Source organism: Mesoplodon densirostris, chromosome 9 (assembly GCF_025265405.1).
Source record: "Mesoplodon densirostris isolate mMesDen1 chromosome 9, mMesDen1 primary haplotype, whole genome shotgun sequence".
Taxonomy (NCBI): Eukaryota; Metazoa; Chordata; class Mammalia; order Artiodactyla; family Ziphiidae; genus Mesoplodon; species Mesoplodon densirostris.
The window spans coordinates 99,697,607-99,712,780 of NC_082669.1; the positions used below are offsets into that span (position 1 = coordinate 99,697,607).

A 15,174-nucleotide genomic window follows, 5' to 3' on the forward strand; every position below is an offset into this window, starting at 1 on the left:
TCCTCCCCCGCCCCGGCTCTGCGCGGAGGCTGCGGCTCGGCGGGGCAGGCGAGGCACGCGGGGACCCAGGAGGTGGCGGCCGCCGGGCGCAGCGGGTCCGGCGCGGGGAGCCGGGCTCAGCCTCGGGCTGCGCCAGCCCCGACCCTCGCCCACCCGAGGTCGGCCTGGGGGGCCCGCAGGGCGCACGGAGCGCCGAGTGCGCGTCGGGCCGGGCCCCGCACCTCGGCACAGGAGCGCGGGCGCGGCGCGGCGCAGCGACAGGCATGGAGCCGGCCCGGGAGCCCCCCGCGCGGGCCCGGCCGCCGCCGCCCCCCGCCGTCCGCCCCGCGTCCGCCCCCGCCGCGCCCAGGCTGCGCTCCCCCGCCGAAGCGGAGGGCCGCGGTCCCGAGGGGCTGCTGCGGCGATCGGGGTCGGGCTACGAGGGCAGCACCAGCTGGAAGGCGGCCTTGGAGGGTAAGCGCCTAGCGGCCCTCCATCCCCCGGCCGGGGACTCGGGAGGCGGGACAGAGTCACCTTGGCCGGTCTCCCGGTGGGGAGAGCGGGGAGCGCGACTCTGGAACCCGGAGGATTGCCAGGGCATCAGATGCCACATTGTGGGGCGGTGGGGAACAGGTAACTGGGGACCACCTATAGTACAGTCTTGACCCTGTCTCTGCAGCTAACTCCCTCTTTGACCTTGGGAGCAGGTTTCATGCTCCGACCCTGTTTCCTTATGAGTGAAGGCGGACAGTTACTGTCCGGCACTCACCCGACAGGCATATTGAGAGAGTGGCTTGACCCTATAGCAGTGAAAGTACTTTGGGCAAAGTGACAAAAGCTGTGGACCCCGACGCGGTGCTAATGCCCCGTGAGAAGGGGGTTGGGGGATGGGGCGCTGGTGGTGCCGGGAGGGAGAATCAGCCAGAGGGCCTTCCTTGCAAGTCGGGGGTCCCACCTACCTCTTCCAGTCAGAGGGGCTCACGGCCAAAGGGGCGGTCGCCAAAGTGGAAGACAGATTTCAAGTTCATGAGTTCTTTCACTTAACTCGTGTGGCCACTTGTGTGGTGTGGGAGGTGCTGAAGCTGCCCGGAGGGCTGGTCCTCTGGACGTTTCTCGGTACTCTGGACACCCGGAGTCCAAAGGCCGAGGACCTGCCTGGATGGCATCAACTAGGGAAGCCCAGGACCTGGATCACCCAACCATTAGGGAAGGAGTGTCAGAAAAGGAGGGCTTCCTGGAGTAGGTGACCTCTTAGGAGGTGTGGAAAGAGAAAGATGGGTGCACCAGGCTCGAGGAGTGACACGTTCAGGGATCAAGCAGCGAGGACTCGCCTGTCCCTTGTGGGGAACTGACCTCCAAAATACCAGGATCGGGGTGGGGCGCGGTGAAAAGAGAGGAGTCTGGAGAGCCCAGACCGTGAATGGCCACCCAGGCCTTGCCAAAGTGTTTGGACTTTGTCTGAAGCGGCTGTTGAGAGATTTGAAGCATAGAATGAGACAGTGGGCGGCCCTTGGAAAAGTGGTGGTGGCCCAGAGGGGTCGGACCAAGGCCAGGTCAGTGAGGAAGGCGGGGCCGTGGTCAGGGGAGGGACATAACCAGCACCAGCCAGGGCAGGTGCCTGGCCAAGGAGGGAGAGGTGGGGACAGTTCTGTCAGCATTTGGCCCAAAGGCTGGTAGGCCAGGGGACACGGATGGCCTGAGGAGGGGCTGTGCAGACTCTGAGGGGAAAGCTGGACACCTGGATGGTGATTTGGGACAAAGGAGGCAAAGATGTTGGAACTCAGTGTAGGAGAGCCACTGCAGAGGACCTTCGGGCTGGGGAGAGCTGAGCTGAATAAAGGTGGACAAACCCTCACTGTTAGATTTGCCTGTGACCCACTGCTTCCCTCCTGCCCAAGTTATTTCTTGAAGTTGCTCACGCCTCTTGCCTGTATTTCTCCACTCAGTCATTCGTAAGCATTTCTCCAGGGGCTGCCCTAACCTCATTCTAACCCCCAGTGCTTAGGGGCCACTTCAGGGGTGGTGCGGCTTCTTTCAGTGCCTCCAGCTGGCTGGCTCCCATCTTACCTCCCATCCTGACCTTGGCCCCTTCTGCTTCCTACTCCCAGCCATGGCTGGGCCGACCACCTGCAAGTTAGGCTGAAGAAGCAGCCGCACGCCCGGCAGGAAATGGCCCAGGGGGCCTCTCAGGACACTGGGTCTTCCAGGCCCTGTGGAGTCTAGCCCACTCTGTGCTCAGTGCCCACCTGTGGCCCAGCCTCGTCTCGCCTGTCTGGGCATGGCTCCCTGCCTGGCCTGGCTCTGTGTCTCGTGGCACCTCTGGCCCCTGCCCTCATTCCCATGGCCCACCAGGAGCAGCCCCACCCTGGTGCCTGTGGACCTTGGGGGCTCAGCATCTGGGGCCTGTGGGCCTTTTCCCACAGGAGTTTTAGGATGTGGAGTCTGTGTCCCTGCCAGGGGCCTCCCCTCCACTGGTCCCCTGAGCATCTCCTGGGTGTTCCCTGGGCGCCGCATCTCCTGCGGGGAGAGGGGAGCTCTCGGACCACGATGGTGCTCTCCAGGGTCCTGCCGTGTGCTGATTCCCCCACATTCACTCACTCTTCCTCACCTCCCACAAACACTCCTGGAGGCCCCACTGTTCCAGCCCAGCTCTAGGCACTGGGAACATCCCTGCCCTTGCAGAAATCACACGACAGGGGCTGAGGCAGCCTGCTGCAGTGCAAAAAGCACGGATTCTGGAGTTGGGTAAGCCTCAGCCAGATCCTTCAACTGCCAGTGGGCTGGCAGGTTTTCAAACTTGTCTGAGCCTCAGTTTCTTCATCTGCTGAGCAAGATAAGGATTTCTGCCTCTCGGAGCTACACGGACAAAGGTGCTGGGGTGTAGGCTGTGTGTGGGTGATCTCTTTCCCCCGTCCCTAGAGCCCGGCATCCCTGATGAGGGAACCCAGGGAAAGTGTATGACCAACTGCTCAACTGAAATCCTTTGACTGCCCATCTGCCTACTGTGAGTCCACTTCCCAGCCCAAACTGAAGTCCTCATAATGAGCCCAGTCCACAGACCCTGAGAAACACCCGTGATGGGATGAGGGGTCTGCCAGGTCTGGGGACCAAGGGGTTTTGCAGCCCTTGCTTAGCCAAGCATCTGTCTTGAGACTTCTTGATTTGACCAAGCTGAACCCCCAGGGGGCCTGTGCTCCTGTATTACCACGTACCGAATATTTATCAAGTACCTACAAAGTGCCAGCCCTGTGCTGGGGCTTTCACAATAGCTGTCTTGTTTAACCCTCCCATCTACCCTTGCAGGGGCTTGGTGAATGTTGTACCTGTTTTATATATGAGGAAACTGAGACTCAGAGAGGCTGAGTGTCTTGCCCAAGGATGCACGTTGCTCTCTCACACGTGAAATCCCGTCGGGTTTGCCACTAGGCCCTCTGATATGAAACCTCTTACTCTGTCCTGAGCTGACCAACATGCGGCTTGGGGAGGCTAATTGGAGAGAATCAAATTGTGCTTCTGATGCATGTAGCCCTCCTCCCTGCGCTCCTCAGACAACCCTGCCCCCTCCGGCAGATGCTTTTTCCTCGTCACAGGTTAAGTGACGTGGAAAACGTCTTAAATCTGAAGCTGAGATTACAGCCCAGGTCTTTAAGACTCTCCTTCGATGAACAGTTAGCTTTGTAAATAGGAAGCCAAACAGAATTTCTCCTGATTGAGTCCTCTCCCTGTGGATATTAACCTTTCCTTCCATCCTCAGCCTTGGGGGACAGGCTGGAAAAGTGGTCCAGAGCTCCCGCCTGCGTTCTGGAAAGACTGGAGGTGATTGGAGATGGGAATCTATTTCTGGCATTGGGGTAGGGAGGGTGAGGAAAAGCAGCCTGGGGGTACAGGAGTGGGGACAGTGATTCTGCAAATCTCAGGCTATAGATTTTCCAGGGCTCACCAGTTCTGAATTTTTAATGTTGAAAGTTTCTTGATAAGACACAAACCCACAACTTCCTACTCAAAACCACACACACGCATTTAGCAAAGCCTCTTAAAAATTTAAAAATGACCAAACTCTACATTTGATAGTTTGTGACAGTCAAGAGTATGCCTTCCAGGCTGTGGCCCTGGCAACTTAGAGACCTCAGCTATGATTCTCTTTTGCACTGTGGATATGAGGGTGTTGGGAGATTTGTCTGGGCTTGGGTGCCAGGTTGTTTTCAGTTGTTCCTTCTAACATCGGGCTGAGTCATATACATTTATAACATAAATAAACTGCACCCTCAAACTCCCTCTAATAAGGGCCACTGCATAGAAGGAAGGACTGCTGAGTTAGACATTTGTTACGGCTTGAATTGTATCCCCCCCCAAAGAGATATGTTGAAGTCCTAACTCCCCAGCACCTCAGAATCTGCCCTTATTTGGAAATATGGTCATTGCCGTTGTAATTAGTTCAGATGGGGGCATACTGGAGCAGGGTGGGCTCCTAACCCAATACGACTCGTGTCCTTCTAAGAGGTGGTCACATGAAGACAAAGAGACACAGGGAGAAGGATGTGACGATGAAGGCAGAGACTGCAGTGATGCAGCTGCAAGCCAAGGAGTGCTGAAGATCGCCAGCCAACCAGCATAAACGAGGACCGAGCAAGGAAGGATTTCCCTTCAGGTCTCAGGGGGCGCACGGCCCCGCCGACAACTTGACTGTGGACTTCTAGCCTCCAGAACTGTGAGACAACACACTTCCGGGGTTTTAAGCCACCTGCTCTGTGGTGCTTTGTTACATCAACCTAGGAAACTAACACAACATTGTTTTGGCTTGTCCAGGCCCACAGCTGTCCTCGAGGGTGAACAAGGAGTCAGACTCCGTAGCGCACCCTCTCTCTGTTTACAGTGCAGCATCCAGAGCAGTTATCCCCACGAAAGAATGAAGAGAGTCCTCAGTTCTGGTGATGCTGGAGACACAGGCACAGACTCCCCTTTCCCTGAAAGCAGGTGTATATCCGCATGGCCAAGGGCATTGTCATTCAGGGTGACACTGTCATTCAGGGTGACATTGTCATTCAGGGTGCTCTGTAACATGCAAGGCAATGACCGAGCCCTGTTGTAGGGAACCCAAACGTGAGTAAAGCACTGCCCTTACCCTAAAGGAGCCCATGGGCCGATAATCATCATGATAGTAATTGCTAACACTGAAGGAGAGCGTACCATGCCAGGCACTGCTCTAAGCCCTATACGTTGAATCCTCATAAAATTCTAAGAGGGAGACACTATTATGACTTCATTTGAAAGATGAGGAAAATGAAATAAAATAGCAGCTAAGTAGCTTTGCCACTAAAAAGTGGCAGAGCTGGGATTTGAACCCACGTGAAGTGGCTTACGATGCTATGCTCTTACTGCGGTGCCGGGGTTATAGAAGGGGATTGAGAGGCATTTAAAGAAGCGAAAGGTGGGACTTCCCTGGTGGTGCAGTGGTTAAGACTCTGCACTCCCAATGCAGGGGGCCTGGGTTCGATCCCTGGTCGGAGAACTAAGATCCCCCATACCACAACTAAGCCCACGCAAGCCGCAACAAAGACCCAGTGCAGCCTAAATAAATAAATAAAAATAAAGAAGGGAAAGGCAGGATTCATACGCAGCTCAAGGGGATTAGTCTTACAACAAGCTGCCCCTGAGGACAGCAGAGCAGATACAGAAGGAGCCCAGCCCTCGAGGGCAGGCGTGAGCCTCTGTTCTTACCGCACCGGAAGCCACCCACCTCTCTGGTCACTTGCCAGTATAGACCGTGCTCATAGGAAGGACTCCTGGATGTTTGTTGGACTTGCAAGTAAAGATGGCAGACTGAATACGTGCGTTTATTTTCTTTCCCTTCCAAAGCTCATGAATACAACAGTAAAGGGATTTTTAAAAGGTCACAAGGATAACAAGAACAGGAGACAAAACAATAGCAACGAGGGGCTTCCCTCCCTGGTGGTGCAGTGGTTAAGAATCCACCTGCCAAGGCAGGGGATACGGGTTCGAGCCCTGGTCCGGGAGGATCCCACATGCCGCGGAGCAAATAAGCCCGTGCGCCACAACTACTGAGCCTGTGCGCTAGAGCCCGCGAGCCACAACTACTGATAGCCCACGTGCCTAGAGCCCGTGCTCCGCAACAAGAGAAGCCACCGCAATGAGAAGCCCGCGCACCGCAGTGAAGAGTAGCCCCCACTCGCCGCAACTAGAGAAAGCCTGGCGGTGCAATGAAGACGCAACACAGCCAAACATAAATAAATAAATAAATAAAATTTAAAAACAAACCAACAAACACATAGGGATCAACGATGGTGTAACTGACACTGAATCCACTGGCCTGAGAAAGTTCAGGAAGCAGAGGAACAACCTGAGTCACAACCAGGAACCCCACAGCGCAGAGACCGGGGCACCCGTCAGCACGGCTAAGCTGAAATCAGGAGGGCTGGTTGAACACTTGTTAGGAAGACTTCAGATCCCCAAATCCTCTCCCCACTCTGTAAGCCCATCCCCAGCCCTCTTCCTTGGGGAGAGAGGGCCTCCGGACACCAACACATTTGAGAGCAAGCAGTTAAGGCGACATTTATGTATTGAGGGCTCAGGATGGCCTCCTAGCCTCTTCCCAGCCAAGCCTACACCCTCCAGGAGGGAAAACAGAAGAGCCGTCTCCAGGGACACTGACCCAAGAGGAAAAACCCAAGGAGGTCAACAAACAGACAGCCTTGAGGACCAGCCCGTCACTCTGCCATGACCCTCACAGTTAATAAGCCCCTCTTCCTGTCTCAGAGGTGCCAGTGAAGTCTTATTCCTCCTGCCTTAATCATGAACAAATAACCAAGGATCTCCAGACATCTCAGGAAAGTCTCTGACATGGAAGCTAGAGATCAAAACAAATGAACAGGAAAAAAAACAAAACAGTTTGGAGAAAACAGAGATTATACAGATTAAACTTTCTGCCCACCTCTCCTCCAGCCCCTCCGGAGCCCCCTCCCCCCAAAAAAAACCCTAAAAAACTATCAGTAATATCCTCAGAGAGATAAGAGAAAATTTTGCATCATTAAAATAAGAACAGGATGCTTTAAGAGGGCGTATTCAGGGAACAGCATCAACAAACCCAAAACAACCTTAGCAGTTAAAAATAATTGTAGAAATAATAAACGATTCAGTAGAGAGTGGGAGATAAAGTTGAAAAAAATCTTCAGGAAATAGCAAAGGCAAAGTGGATATGAGAGCTTCCTCTCTCCTCTCTGGTGGCTTTTCCTTTTCTAATAAGGGCACTGATCCCATCCTGGGGGCCCTCACCAAGAATGGAATCTGCTGGTACCTTGATCTTGGACTTCCTTGCCTCCAGGATTGTGAGAGAGAAGACAGCACCCAGTCTGTGGTTTTTGTTAGAGCAGCCTGTGCAGACTAAGTCATAGGTGAAGTAGAATTCCTGATTTTGCCTCATCAGCTTAAAGGAGCTTTGAAGTTGAAATAATGATGAGCACACAGAAGTGTAAGCAAAGGAAAATGATTAATTACAGGGAAACAAGAAGTTGTGTAGAAATAAAGATCATAATACACTGCATAGCTTTCCTGGGAGTAGCATTTACATTGCCATATGAAAAGAACACCTAATTATCAGTCTAACCCAAACTATGATGTTGAGAGAGCAGGTAGTGTGTGAGCAGTCAGGGTGGGGACAGTAATGCAGAGAATTAAATCTTCCTCATTATTGTGGGAAGTTAATAAGTAGTGTCTTAAATAGAAAAGTCAAAAAGTATTGACATACGTAAAGCTTTTAGAGATTTGGAGGTAAATACCAAAAGAATTAGCTAAAAGGGTTGGAAGTAGTTGCCTCTGTGGAAGGGGCAATGTTCTTTGTTTGGTTGTTAGTTTGTTTAGTGAAGCCTGGTAGAATTTCTTGACTTCAGATCTGTTGCTTTTCAGATCCTTGATAAAGGACCAGGTTTCTTTTCCCAATTTGTTGTGAAGTACAATACAGACAAATTACTAGAAACAGTATCAGGCACTTGGAAGTCACAGCAATGCTGAATTGCTGTAAAAGTTTCTAGATACTTCCTCTCTCTCGATTTTGGTACTTAGCTCATCATGGGTGAGTAATGGTGGACAGCCCAGCACTGGGCTGTGGAGACACTTCTTTCATCTATGCACACATATAACTGTTAAAAGGTTTTAAAAATGGTTAAAAATAAAAAGGGAGTTCTCACCTACTAGGATGGCTATAACAAACAAAAATGGAAACTAACAAGTGTTGGTGAAGAAATGGAGAAATTAGAACACTTGTGCGTTAGCATTGCTGGTAGGATGCAAAATGGTGCAGCAGCAGTGGAAAACAGTTTGGTGGTTCCTCAAAAAGCTAAATGTAGAATTACTATATGATCCAGCAATTCCACTCCTAGGTATATAGAAGAATTGAAAACAGGGACTCAAACAGATATTTGCCAATGTTCATAGCAGCATTATTCATAATAACCAAAAGATGGAAACAGCCCAAGCAAGTGTCCATCAATGGATGGATGGATAAACAAAATGTATATAATTATACAATGGAATATTATTCAGCCATAAAAAAGGAATGAAATTCTGATGTGCTACAACATGGATGAACCTTGCAAACATTATGTTAAGTGAAAGAAGTCAGACCCCAAAGGACAGATATTGTATGATTCCACTTACATGAGGTTCCTAGAATAGGTGAATTTATAGAGACAGAAAGTAGATTAGAGGTTACCAGGGGCTGGAAGGAGGTGGGAATGAGGCGTTAATGTTTAGTTGGTACAGAGTTTCTGTCTGGGGTAATGAAAACATTTTGCAAATAGGCAGTGGAATTTTGCAAATTCACAGTGCACAACATTGTGAATATAATTAATGCCACAAATTGCACACTTAAAAACGGTTAAGATGGCAACTTTTATGTTATGTATATTTTATCACAAAAAACCTTTCAAAGACCCTGTGTCTGGAGTCTAAAAGGGTTCTTTCATTACACATCGAATTAAAATTTTAGGTGAGAACAATAAATATAAATTTAAAAGGGAGAAGCCAGAGGATCAGGAAAGCTTTCGTGAAGAGAATGAAGGGTGTGGGGCAGGATTTCAAGAGACTGCAGTGGAGGAGAAGAAACTTGGGAGCAAAGACCCAGCTGAAGGGCTGTGAGGACGGACTGGGGTATTTCAAGGAGTCCGTCTGGCTAAAACCAGGGATGAGGTAGAGAAGCAGCAGGCGATGAAAGACTGGAAAGCTCCGACAGCCACTGAAGAAGTTCAAGTGCGTAGCCCCGGAGGGAGGGTTTTTAAGCAGGGGGATCGCAGAATCAGAGAGACCCGTGCTTTAGAATGGCATCTCAGACTTCAGCATCAGAATCTCCTGGAGGGCTTGTTCAAACACAGCCCCAGAGTTTCTCACTATCAGGACTTGGGGCTGGAGGTGGGGATGGGTGGTGGGGATGTGCCAGGTAATCAACCCCTTTCTCTCTCCTCAGACACCACCACGCGTCTCCTGCTGGGGGCCATCGCAGTGCTTCTGTTTGCCATCCTGGTGGTGATGAGCATACTGGGTGAGCATGGACGTCAGAGCATTTATGCCATTCAGTTCCTACACACCTTGTCAAAAGCACGTCTAATTAGGTAAAGAAAGGTTCCAGATATACCGCCAATTCTGTGGGGTCAAAGTAAATAGGAAACAGAGTGTTGGTTCTAGATGAGATTTTAGCCTACAATAGTACATTCACACATCGACTATACCCGTCCTCTTGGCTAAGCCATGCGGCGGAAGTGGAGATGTTAACTTAGGAACGTTCACAAAAATGCTTCGGGAACGCAGAACAAACTTGGTGTGTGTTAGTCACGTGATGCATCTTGAAGGAGACGGTTTGGGGTTAAGGGCCTTAAAGATCTCATTCACTTACTCAACAAACATTTATTGAGCCTGGCTGTGTGTTAGGCCCTGGGCTAAGTGCTGGAGATTTTTTTAAATGTATGACATCAACTTCCCTGTCCAGTGATAGAGGTGTTACTGCCTGGGGGCTTCCCAGAGCGGGGGTGGGGGGTGGGGGTGGGGTGTGGACACATGGGCTAATCCCCGAAGAATGAATAGTTTCCTAGAGAGCAGGAGGTAGAGGGACCAGAACATTCCAAGGGGGAGAGGCCTGAAAAACACGGAGCGGCAGGGTCGGACTGAAAGGGTTGAGGGAGGAACGCAAAAGAGGAAACTGCTACTAAGCAAGGGAGGCGAGGCTACAGGACCCTGGGATTTGCTGCTTTTAATGGATTCAAGTCAAGGTACGTCATGGCTTCTGAAGGGTTTGCAAAGTGACTTCAGGACCTCTGCCTTTAATCTTTGAGAAGCACCCTAAGACCTCAAAATGGGAGGAAAATCCACGGATAACATCAATTCCTACCAAACCCTCACCTGTAGGGCATGCAGGCTAAGCAGGGAGTTGTGAGTGCTTAGCAAAGAATGTGGTGACCACTGGGGTGAGCTTGGATTCACCTAGACTACTTGTTACAAATTCAATTGTTCTATTGCTAGGTTGGGAGGACAGGGCAATGTGTAAACACAGCAGATTGATGTTTCAGTAAAACACAACAGAGCCCCTGGAGATCCTCGTGGGAATGCATGGCCAGTAAGTCTAAGTGGGCCTGTAGCTCACTGAGCAGGAATGCCAGAGTGCCCGTTAATTAACTGGTGTTGGTGTGGTGGTAGCTCCCTTGGGGGCTTGAGTACCATGGACTTGTTCTCAGCTCTGTCCTGGTCTACATTTTCGTCAATCTCTTGTATGAGAACAAACAAAAACATATGCTTACGGAATTTGCAGGTGAAACAATTCAAAGAGGGATGCTCAATAGGACAGATGAAAAAGAAATCAAGATTAAAATTTCTCTTCAGAAACTCAAATGAGCCAATGTGAATGAGATGACTGTGGAAGAAATAAACCCAAGATCCTGCACTTGGATTTAAATGTGATTTACACATGTTCTGGACAGGGGAGACCTGGCTTAGATAGAGATCATAGGAAAATAGTTGAAGAGTATGGCGGAATTCCTTTTGGCAGGGAGGCTTAGAGAACCTCATGGAAGTTCTGGGCCTCCTTCCCAGAGAAGTGCACATAGACACATATCCACAGATTCTTCTCATCGGAGCATCCGAAGACTGGAAAGCCCACAGCAGCTGGAAGGGGTACGGTGATCACTGCTGGGTGCTGGACCACGGCTCACGTGTCCCAGCCTGTTCTGGTGGCAGCATTTTACTGGTGATGTGGGCACACCGTACTGAGCCAGGCAGGATGGAGAAGGGCCTGGAGGGCACCCCCTGCAAGGGACTGTGGAAGGGATGGTGTCTGTTCAATCCTGGAAGAGGGGAGGCAGGGGTCCTTCTTCAAGTAGGAGGTGGAAGACAGACCAGGTCTGTCCGGGTCACTCCAGAGGCAGATCCTGGACCCACAGGTTCCAGGTCACGGGAAGGCAGGTTGGGACTCAAAATTGCGAAGGATCTTTCCAGCAGTTCAGCAGTGTTAGCTGATGAGGGTGTGGCCAATGAGAGCAAGGCCCATCGAGTCCGCCGCCGACGGTTCCCACCCTGGCTGGAGAGAGAGAACGCATGGCCCCCAGGTCCCTTCCAAGTCTGAGTTTCTCGGGTTCCTCGCCTCGCGGAGTTCGGGGAGAGAGAGGAGAGCTTAACCCAGGGGCCTAACCTGCTGTCACTTCCCCTCGGGGCGGTGTCCCTGCCAGTCTCCCAAATTCCTTTTCCTACCTCATTTAGTCACCCGCCTTTTACCTGCCAGGCGCTGTGACAGGCGCTCCCCCGAGGCATGTGGCTGATGGGCACCAAAGTGGAGGCCGGTGGAGGGGTGGCGGGGAGCAGAGTGGGATCCTTGGGGGGCCGGACAGAGGCCCGCTGTGCTGGTGGATGCTGAGCCGCTCCTCTTCCCTGCAGCTTCCAAGGGCTGCATCAAGTGCGAGGCGCCCTGCCCGGAGGACTGGCTGCTCTACGGAAGGAAGTGCTACTTCTTTTCTGAGGAACCGAGAGACTGGAACACGGGCAGGCAATACTGTCACGGCCACGAGGCCGCGCTGGCTGTGGTCCAGAGCCAGAAGGAGCTGGTGCGTGCCGGTGGGGCGGGGACCTTCGGGCAGAGCCCCGCCCCAAGGACCTGGTGTCCCCTGTGACCTGTTCCCAGAGCACGGCCTGGGGTGGGGGGTGCAGGTGGGCTCCATGGGGTCTGAGCAGGTCCACGAGGGGCTCTTGTTTCCACTGCTATTGTCGAGGCCAACTATGTCCACCCGAGGCTGGTTTGCTGAGCTCAACTCAGTACTGAAGCGTGAGCATTACAAACGATACCCGCACTTGTGAAATGAAAAATCGCGTTGGCTTCTTCTACTGGTCCAAATCAGGGCCTGATCTCTCATTTAACATCCCAAACAGTTATATCACTAGAAATGTGAAAGAAACACAATTAGTGGGTCTCTTGGCCATTCTGGGTTTTGAGGGCAACAGTCCATGCAATCCAAAATAGCAGAAAATCTAAAAATCACTTCTGTTTGTCTCTGATACACAGTCTGATAGCTCCTTTCGGCAGAGAAAGGCCCAGAAATACGTGGGTAGAAGGACATCCAGCCTGAGCTTTGAGACGTATCCCAGATAATCCATCAAGTAGGCAGTTCCAGGCTTCCTGAAAATGAGGAACGCAGGCATGCTGGCCCACTGAGCTAGGAGACAAACCCTGTTCCAGGCTTCCTGGCCCAGTGGTGCACTCCCAGAGCCTGGGTCCCTTGGAAGCCATTGCAGGCCGCTCCATGTGAGCGCGGGGTGTCTGTAACCCCAGCTCCTCACACTTGGGATGCAGTGATGGGATGTAGACCCTCTCCGTGTCTACACATCTTGGGAGCCAGTCTTCCAAGCTGAGGTTAGTCTGGGGATGTGTGAGCAGTCAGGAGACCGCACCTGACTCTGAGGTTTCCCTCTTTCTTTGGTGCAGGAATTCATGTTCAAGTTCACACGGAGGGAGCCCTGGATTGGTCTGCGCAGAGTGGGGGACGAATTCCACTGGGTCAACGGGGACCCGTTTGACCCAGACACGTGAGCTGAGGCTTCATCTTCTGGCCAAGGAGCTTAGACCGGGGAAGCCATAGCCTCCCAGACGCACCTCCTGAAGAACCTGGTTTTGTGCTAGCTGGAGTCACTCACCTCTAGGGTCAGGGGTATGGGACAGAGACCCAGTCATGATAATGGCTTTACTACTCTCTCCCTGGTAAAGTCCAGCCTGGTTTGGTGGCCCTGCTCCATGCAGGCAACAGAGCTTCCTGCTGCTGGAAAGGGCCCGGGCTCTTTCCACCTTGCGGCTCCCCAGTCCACCTGCACGGCTCAGGGAAAGGGAGGACGTGCCCTGGACACCCCTCTGCGTTGGCCAGAACTTAGCTTCATGGCCACACCTGACTGCAAGGGAGGGTGGGAGGTGGGGCCTCTGTTCTTAGGTGGGGCAGCCACGTGCCACCTAAACATTGTCACTGTGGGAGAAAGGGGATCTGACCCCTGGGCACCAGGAGGGTTCCCTTAGAGAAAACACCTCTTGAGGGTGTCGGTGGTGTGTGCAGTGGTGGTATTATTTGTGTGGCCCAAGTGCTGTGGCAGGGAGTGTGTGATGGGTTGGTGTGTGTGCAAAGCCAGGGACGGTTTGCGGGGCGATGGCGGCAGCAGTCATGGGTGTAGGGGCAGTTTAGGCTTAGGGAGACGCAGAGCAGCACACACAGGGGAGTAAGAACCTCAGCTTCTGATGTAGACTCTCAGGCTGGAGGACTAGGCCCGGGGAGCCAGGCGGGGGCACAGCTGCTGACCTGACGTGAACTGCGTGCCCGTGACAACTCCTTCCCTGTGCCGGTTTCTCCCTGCCTCCTGCACCTGTCTTTGTCCTCAACTGCCTCTTCCTTGTTTTCTTTTTCTTTTTTTCCTTCTCTTTCCTTGTCCTGCCCTCATCCAAGATCTGTTCTTAGAGCTGCTGAGAAAGTCTTACCCTTGCTGCTCCCACCTCTCCCCTTCTGGAAGCTTCCTGCTCCCGGAACCCAGGGAGCCCTGGAAGCTGGGGTCCCCAGAGCGCTGACTACCTGGCAACCAGTGGGCCTTGGGGCCACGCTTCTCTGACATCGAGGTGGTCCTGGCCCCCCTACTCCCTCTTGGGGTCCTTCTGATGCCCTCTCTTATGAGACCCCAGCTCCAGCCTTGGCAGGGGGCTCAGGTCAGGGTGACCAAATGAGGTGAAGAAGAAGTGTTGAGATTCAAAAGGGATGATGTTAGGCCCCCCCGTGCTAGACACAGGAGGTGCAGGCAGGGCACTGTGGGCAAGGTGGGTGTGGAGCATGGTCCTAGACAGGGCCCCGGGTTCCTGGGACGAGTGAGCTGGGCCCGACAGGATGGCGGAGCCAGATGGAGGAGTGCAGGGTGCGTCCAGGAAACATCCCTGGGCATCACCGGGGGGCTGGAGCCGTGATGCACCGTCTGGAGGCGACGGGAGCCACGCTAGCAAGGCCTGTGGGGGCCGACTGTCCCGGAAGGCTGCTCCAGAGGGAGGGACAAGTCATAGGGCCTCCGGGGCTGCCCAGTGACGGGCCGTGTCTGCCTGGTCGTGAGTGCCCGGTCTCTTCTCTCCCCGCCACAGATTCCCCATCTCGGGCCCGGGGGAGTGCGTCTTCGTGGAGCCCACCAGGCTGGTGTCGACGGAGTGTTTGATGACCCGGCCCTGGGTGTGCAGCAAGATGGCCTACACCTGAGGTGGGTCAGGCCAGAGGCGGCCCTCCAGCCAGCCTCCGAGACCTGCCAGCCCCGGGCTTGTCTCCAAGCGAAGCAGTGAGGAGGGTGCCTTCTGCCACTGGGTGCTCTCCCAGGCCCCAGAGTCTTGGTCCCTGGTCTCCTTGGCCCCAGGCAGGTCCTGTGGCTCAGTAGTCAAATCCCATGAGTCAGTAGTACGGCAGGCACCTGTCCCCAGCCACACATGCCCACGAGGGCACACAGCCCCCGCTCAAATTCAGAGTCCACCCTTAGTCACCCCAATAAGCCCCTCCCTGGCCCTACCCTGGAACATTCCCTCCTCCGGAGGCTCTGGTGCTCTGAGGAAGGCCGGGGGCTGACAGGCTGCGGTACTGTCCACACAGACGGGCCCCCTCCCCACGCATCTCTCTCCTGGTTGCTGGGGAGGCCGAAGGGAAGCCC

The 15,174-nt window shown here is 53.2% G+C and overlaps 1 protein-coding gene across 2 annotated transcripts; it reads left to right on the forward strand.

Moving 5' to 3' along the window:
• Positions 1–263: 263 nt before the first annotated feature.
• CLEC2L (C-type lectin domain family 2 member L) lies at positions 264–14,735 on the forward strand. Of its 2 annotated transcripts, XM_060108772.1 has the most exons (5): positions 264–453; positions 9,455–9,529; positions 11,908–12,074; positions 12,950–13,050; positions 14,624–14,735. In XM_060108772.1, exons 1-5 carry the CDS (start codon positions 264–266, stop codon positions 14,733–14,735), a joined length of 645 nt encoding a protein of 214 aa, XP_059964755.1. The 2 variants fall into 2 exon arrangements, with proteins under 2 accessions (XP_059964755.1, XP_059964756.1); XM_060108773.1 differs by lacking the exon at positions 9,455–9,529.
• Positions 14,736–15,174: the final 439 nt, after the last annotated feature.

What these genes read in the sequence shown, in the direction of transcription:
- CLEC2L (XM_060108772.1), top strand. Translation starts at nt 264, where the DNA reads ATGGAGCCGGCCCGGGAGCCCCCCGCGCGGGCCCGGCCGCCGCCGCCC. An exon ending in GGTGGTGATGAGCATACTGG is followed by an intron (nt 9,530 to 11,907) that starts GTGAGCATGGAC and finishes TCTTCCCTGCAG; the next exon opens with CTTCCAAGGGCTGCATCAAG. An exon ending in GACCCGTTTGACCCAGACAC is followed by an intron (nt 13,051 to 14,623) that starts GTGAGCTGAGGC and finishes TCCCCGCCACAG; the next exon opens with ATTCCCCATCTCGGGCCCGG.